Source organism: Taudactylus pleione, unplaced genomic scaffold (assembly GCF_031769625.1).
Source record: "Taudactylus pleione unplaced genomic scaffold, aTauple2 ptg000078l, whole genome shotgun sequence".
Classification (NCBI taxonomy): domain Eukaryota; kingdom Metazoa; phylum Chordata; class Amphibia; order Anura; family Myobatrachidae; genus Taudactylus; species Taudactylus pleione.
Window position 1 is genome coordinate 5,612,874 of NW_028284480.1, and position 6,369 is coordinate 5,619,242.

The following is a 6,369-nucleotide window of genomic DNA, read 5'->3' on the forward strand; positions in this document are numbered from 1 at the left end:
TCTCATTCACACTAAATATCATCTTTCACTACCAATTACAGTAAGTTTAACATACACATGCTGATAATCTGGCACATATATGACCTTTTCAGACCTGGGTACAACTGCATTTTTTATGTAAAATGCACCAAATTCTACATTAGACCCAAAATATGAATACACAATATATGGTGAATAGGGAAACAAATTAAATTATGAGACATATGAGGGAATGGTATCTATTTGCTCAATGCATGCTAGTGTAATCCATTCAAGCTTGTGGCTTATGTTATGTGACACATTAATTTTGAAAAGACATTTGCAAATGTTCAAAATAGATGTTCTTCATGTTTGTCTCACAATAGTATGTGCTATCATTTTTTCAATCAAGGCGACAGCAGCTTTCCTCAGTGATTCATTCTTGAAGCTGTAAATGATAGGATTTAGCATTGGAGTCACCACTATGTAAAATACAGAAACCACTTTATTTTGATGAAATGGGGTATTCACTGTTGGCCTCAGGTATATGAAAATGACTGTACCATAAAATATTCCAACCACGGTGAAGTGAGAGATGCAGGTAGAGAAGGCTTTTCTTTTTCCTAGCATGGAAGGGATACTTATGATAGTGGAAATAATATTAATATAAGAAATGGAAATGCATATTAGACATCCAAGTATTATAGCCCAAGCGAGACAGTTAAAAATAAATTGAGCAATATAGGTGTCTGTGCAGGAAAGTTTCAATAGTGGATTAAATTCACAAAAGAAATGGTCAATTGTATTGGGTCCACAAAAATGAAGCTTTGATACAGAAACTGCTGGTATTGTGAGAGAAAAGGCACTGATAGACCAGCATGCTAAAATAAGTTGAATACAAAACTTATTGCTCATGATACCGCCATAATGAAGAGGTTGACAAATAGCCACATAGCGGTCATAAGCCATGATGACCAGAAGAAAATGCTCTGTTGCAGCACAGAGAGAAAAAAAATGGTACTGAGTAATACAGGCAGCTATGGAAATTGACCGACTCTGACCAATTAAATCTGAAAGCATTTTGGGCACTGTAACTGCTGAGTAGCAGATCTCAAGGAAAGAAAAATTACTAAGAAGCAGATACATTGGGTTATGAAGGCGATAATCGCTGTACACAAGTATAATAATCACAACATTGGCCAGTAGTGTTAAAATATATATTAGAAGAAATAACATAAACAAATACATGTGCTTATCTCGTGTTAGGGAAAATCCTAAGAGAATGAATTCCGTAACACTGGAGTGGTTCATTTTGCCTGTTGGCATAGTAACAGCAGATTCTTAAACAATGTTTATTGCTATCAGACATTACATTACAATGAATGTGTTATTTTGTGAATACAAAAGAAAACATGCCTAACATACAGTATGGCTTCTCATATATTGCTTTACATACTTAAATGCAGTACACTTGGTGCAAAATAGATATAAAATATAATAATGATCACACATTTGTTTCATCTACTAGCAAGTCAATGAATAAAATATTATTATAATTATTATGTAATGCTGTAGCTTCCGGAAATACATTTTGGCAAAAACTATATAATATACTTGTGCAACCTAATTGTTATTAAGATTTATATAATAAGAATATAACAAATCATAGCTTATATAGACAGTTCTTATAACTACAGTGATAAAAGCATGCTACTGTATTTTCTAGGGCACAGCAGTAATTATGACAGTTTCACTGTATTAGGTTTATTTATATAAACAGGTAAAGAAGAACTTGTGCTATAACTAGAGATGTGCGCGGACCCCCATGTTTTGGTTTTGATTCTAATTCATCATCATGTTTTGGTTTTGGCAAAACCACCCTTTGGTTCGAATTTGGTTTCAGTTCGGTTTTGGATAATTAAATATCGATGAAAATCAAATAAAAAAAAATTTAAGTCCGATTTCCGAACTTTCTACAGAACTGAAATTGAGACTCTGTTCGACTCGGAACCCCAAAATGATTCCAAGCTAGGACTCAATTTGACTAGGAACCGCTAAGTTTGGGTGTTTTCATATTTCAGGAAAACCGAACCACTCACCTCTAGCTACAGATGTGTCCACATACATCTAGTTCATTGCACGTTAAACACTGTAACGTAGCATTTTGCATGCAGATATAACCACAGTTACGGACAGAATATAGGCATACCGCACATCATTTTAATCAGCATCAGCTGCTTGTATGTCCTATTCACATAACTTTGCGAATAAGATGTATTTTTATGAAAAAAGTTACATGAAAAGACACTTGGTGCTACCGAGTAACCCGGCGCTCATGCGTAATGTGACTTGTAGCACACGAAGGATAGATATATGTGACCTATCTGTATAACCCAAAGCAAATGATCAGATATTACCTTTCATTAGTCTGGATGCAGAAGGGCTCTTATAACTGATATCTAATTGGTTACTATTACTTACTGTTGATTACCAATTTTTTATTAAATAAATCATTAAATTGCCAGCAAAAGTAATTTAAAACCATAACAGTATACAGTACAGTTTTATGGATATTTTATGCAAATCATGCATTTCACACAATTTATATGTAATTAGAGTATATAAAAATATGAAGCATATTTGAGGGAAGAATAAAAACTATTGTCCTGAAGGCAAGCCAAGTACTGTATATGTAAATTGTTCATGATACTGCAGTACCACTCCTAACTGTGTGGAGTTTGTATATAGTCCCTGTGCTTGCGTGGGTTTCCCCCGGGTACTCCAGTTTCCTCCCACAATCCAAAAATATACTGGTAGGTTAATTGACTCCCAACTAAATAAACCCTGTGTGCATGTGTTAGGGAATATAGACTGTAAGCTCCACTGGGGCAGGGACTGATGTGAATGGCTAAATATTCTCTGTTAAGTGCTGTGGAATATGTGTGCGCTATATGAATAATTGGTAATAAATAAATTTAAAAAAATAAAAAGACCATTATGGCAAGTAATTTGGAGGCATAAAATACCAGAAATATCCAGTTGTGACTATTTTCTATTCTCAAAAATTTCCACCCAAAAGCGATGTTTTTGAGATGAAATATTATTATTTGCCGTTATTAACCAAATTTCAGAGGTTTACTTACCTAAAGTGCTATTTGCACCTGATCCAGAGACCTAACTGATTCAGCACTGATTTCCTCTGTGCTTGCAAAGACTGGTAGCAGCGTCACCAGAACCTCTCTTTGCCGGCTACATATATTGCCTATTTATCTTTTCAGTTTTTATTATAACTATATTTTTGCTAATTTTTTGGATCTAATTTTCTCAGTGCTCGGTATCCAGATGATCACTTCGAATTATCACATTTTGTTGATTCTAAAAATTATATTCTACTTGTGTTCAGCACAGACCAAAGTTAAATCATATACCAAAAGATCAATTGATCAATTAAGAAGTAACTGTACTTTAACGGGTGCTAATTGATTGCTGGCCCTCATTTAATTAGCCCCATTTATCGGGGATTAATTTTCTGATCTCCTGAGGCCTGGAAAGAAATCCCCATGAACTGTGCAGTTATCATGTGATAACTGCCAGTTAATAGACAGGTCTGTAAACTTATCACGAATCCTGTGTGTTTACGCCCAATAACCCGTGTTAACATTTTTAATGTGCGTTTACTAGGTTATAGGGTGAATGCAGGAGGCTAATTGAATAGCCCCGGACATTAAAGCCCCACACTATCTCCCATAATGACCTGCTGTAATTTACTGCTGGTAATTGAATTTGCCCCTTAATCTTCAAGCAATGACATGATATAAAAATCTAAGGGTAGTGGCTTCCACAACAACTTGGTCCAAGATGTACTTATTTTTGCCCTAGTATTCAATAGAGACTCCATTATTGCTACTATTATTAGTAATAATTCTCCACAGGGTTAATATTTAAATGCAACTATACATTACAAGAAGTATTATTAAAACTGCTTAAACATGACTATTTCTGTTATTCAAGAGAAGCCCAATATTGTTTTTATGAGTATTAAAAAAATAAGGTATTATTAATACCTAGTTTCCATTAACACATAGAGCAGAAGGCACAGTTAAATGCAAATATCTGGCTCCCTGAAAACTACATGGAAGTTTTTTTAGATGTAGTTATCTCAACAGTGAGATCCTGACAAGGGACTTAAGATAGGTGTCGAAATACTAATTTGGCACCCCGAACAAGGTTAGTCTGGGGCACCCTTAGTGTTAGCCACAGGGGGGAGGGTTAGAATTAGGGAGAGTAGCGGGGTTAGGTTTTTTCGGGGGTGGTTAGAGTTAAACACCCCTAGGGGGGACACTTAGGGGTTAGGCACCACTGGAGGGGGTTAGGCACTAAGGGGGAGGGTTAGGTTTAGGCACTAACGGGGATGATTAGGCTACAAGAAGGGAGGGTTAGGGATGAAGGGAAGAGGTTAAGTATAGTTAGCTGACCCCTGTTGGGATACCAACCACCAGGATGCCGCTGTTGGTATTCTGATAGGAGGCATGCCGACAGACGGAATTACATACCCATTCCATTTTTTTATTTAATAAAACATAGGGCCTGATTCAGACTTGGTAATAGAGTGAGATATCACTCTCAACTGTGAACCTGAACAAACCATATTGCAATGCAAGGGATGTAAATACATTAATTTTTTTACATGTGGGGTAAATACTGGCTGCTTTTGCATGTAGCTCACAAATACTGCACAGCTTTATTATTACTCTACAATTTAGATGTCAGTCTGGAAACACTCCTCCCAAATCTAAATCTCTCTGCACATTTTAAATCTGCCCCACCTACAGTACAGCATGGTTTCGCCAAGATGATCATTTGAGAGAGATATCTCTTTCTATTCCAAAGTCTGAATCAGGCCCATAGTGTACTACATGTGAGCATATGGTCAGTAATCCAAAATAGTTCTTTACAGGATTTGAAGGGAGTTTTACAACAGATGATTTCATAAACTGTGATGCCACATATGTAGAGTACCTATTACAATGTCTCTACCTCCTACAATAGGCAGGATACCTGAATCATTTAACAGAGGAAATCTTTGATAACAATATAGCTGCACATAGAGTTTCAGAACATTTTAATAACTATCGTAATTTTAACCAACTTGGTCATAAAGTTACTGCATTTGAATCAAACACACCTCTTATGTGGTAACCATTTTCACAGACAGCCTCAGGGAGACATTCTACATTTAGTGCATCAATGGGACTTTAGAATTTACAGGATTTGCATATTTCTTTTTATCTCAGTTTCATAATTTTTCACTTATATCTGTTGTTCTTTTTTTTAATCACTTTACACATTTGTTATTGGGTCATTGATATTGATGTTGTCAAGTGTGACATGTATGCACATGCCATTACCCTCACATTTAAGAGATAATATTTTGAAGGTGTTCACAGTTTTTATTCCTTAATTTTAGTTTGAAGTCAGAATAATATTTGTATTATGTGCCTATGAATGAATGCTTAGTCTATCCTATATAATATAGTATATAGTATAGGATTTTTTCCATTTATACATTTTGTGAGTTGCTTATTAAACATTGCATTTTAAATTCCACACAAACTTCTATTATGTAAGACTTAAATTTCCACCACAGAGACACATACTGTATATCTTGTTTTGTATGCATACTCTTTCTTTTACTGTAGGACTGTGGTAATATTATCATTTATATATGGTATAATTTATGAAGTTATATACTGCTTTTGAAGTAGAGTTATCTTCTCACTACATCTTCCATGTCAAATACTATATAATGGTGATTAATAAAACCAGAATGATATATTGAAACAAGCAAAAGGATCACAATAGCCTATTAAGGTTTGTGAATGATATTATCCAATATACTGGTATATGGGAGACTTTCACACACTTAAATAGGAATGATTCATTATCTCTGATGCTGTTCTTACTGAACTGATTATATATATTTCATTTTAAATAACAAATGTAAAATATATGTGGTGCCATGGCCCTGCTAACACCACTTAGAATCAGCTCACTAAAACCATAATGTATGTGCAAAATTATAAAAAAAACATGAAATGATTAAGAAAGATGGCTATTTACCTTTAAGTCATTTTTGGACCTCAGCTTTGCATCTTCTATTTTGTACTAAAAATTAAAACATGTATATGAAGTTCCATGTAAGAAGCATCTTTACATGTACCTTGGAAATTGATGAATGTACAATACATACTGACTTACTATAAACTATAAAATAGTTCTATAATCTGATTGTTTGCTAGCTTGTATCTGCCATGTCTCTAAAATTGGAAGGGCTATGCTATGGGCTTAAACTCCAATAAAAAAGTTTAAAAATAGATTTTCCAAGAGAGAAAGCATACATTACTTTTAAAA

General features: G+C 34.6%; 1 protein-coding gene across 1 annotated transcript; it reads right to left on the reverse strand.

Annotated features, from left to right (window-relative positions):
- Positions 1 to 324: 324 nt before the first annotated feature.
- On the reverse strand, positions 325 to 6,151 carry LOC148532399 (olfactory receptor 1468-like). The gene is made up of 2 exons (XM_088467917.1): positions 6,079 to 6,151; positions 325 to 1,274 (listed from the first exon to the last, which is right to left on the reverse strand). The coding sequence occupies exon 2, from the start codon at positions 1,267 to 1,269 to the stop codon at positions 325 to 327; it is 945 nt and encodes a 314-aa protein (XP_088324043.1). The 5' UTR covers positions 1,270 to 1,274; positions 6,079 to 6,151.
- Between the last annotated feature and the right edge of the window lie 218 nt (positions 6,152 to 6,369).